This window comes from Eimeria mitis, genomic scaffold (assembly GCF_000499745.2).
Source record: "Eimeria mitis Houghton genomic scaffold, Emh_scaff980, whole genome shotgun sequence".
In the NCBI taxonomy this organism is placed as follows: Eukaryota; Apicomplexa; class Conoidasida; order Eucoccidiorida; family Eimeriidae; genus Eimeria; species Eimeria mitis.
Genome location: NW_013577206.1, coordinates 8,853 through 9,444, shown reverse-complemented (window position 1 = coordinate 9,444; position 592 = coordinate 8,853). Strand labels below are relative to the sequence as shown.

General features: G+C 52.7%; 1 protein-coding gene across 1 annotated transcript in view; it reads right to left on the bottom strand.

Moving 5' to 3' along the window:
- Positions 1-592, bottom strand: part of EMH_0026590 (uncharacterized protein) — a gene marked incomplete at both ends in the record, with an annotated part of 5,518 nt that overhangs the window by 3,795 nt on the left and 1,131 nt on the right. The window contains 2 exons of the mRNA XM_013502644.1: positions 82-176; positions 382-474. Of these exons, the coding sequence (XP_013358098.1) occupies positions 82-176; positions 382-474 (188 nt within the window). The remainder of the gene's footprint in view (positions 1-81; positions 177-381; positions 475-592) is intronic.

The following is a 592-nucleotide window of genomic DNA, read 5'->3' as shown; positions in this document are numbered from 1 at the left end:
GATAATAGACTGGCCGGGCCATGTGGAGACAGAGACAGATGAGGGTTTAGGGTTTAGGGTTTAGGGTTTACGGTTTAGAACTGACCTCGTCAAGCTCAGAAAACTGTGAGGCCAAAAGCGCAACTAAATAAACCGCCACGGTGGGGCCCACCACTTCGTCTCCGTGCAGCAGTCCGCTGCAACAACCACAAACCCTAAACCCTAAACCCTAAACCCTAAACCCTAGTTTCTAAACCCTACCAGGACACACTCCACTGCAGCTGCGTGAGGAGCGAACCGGCGCAGCGGCAAACGTAGCCGGGTAAGAATGTAAACCCTAAACCCCTAAACCGCGAGCCTACAAACCCTAAACCCTAAACCCTAAACCCTCGCAACACCCACCTGTAAAAGATTGTGGGTGTGCTCCTGTTGAGGCTGCTGCGGAGGCCCAGCTCTACATACGGCACTCGGCAGGTCTGATTCCCACAGATAAGCCTGCAGCAGCAAACGCAAACCCTAAACCCTAAACCCTAAACCCTAAACCCTAGATTCAACGAGGTACCACCAGTCACTACTAAGCTGAAACAGCCGCAGCAACAGCACAAACAGCCAG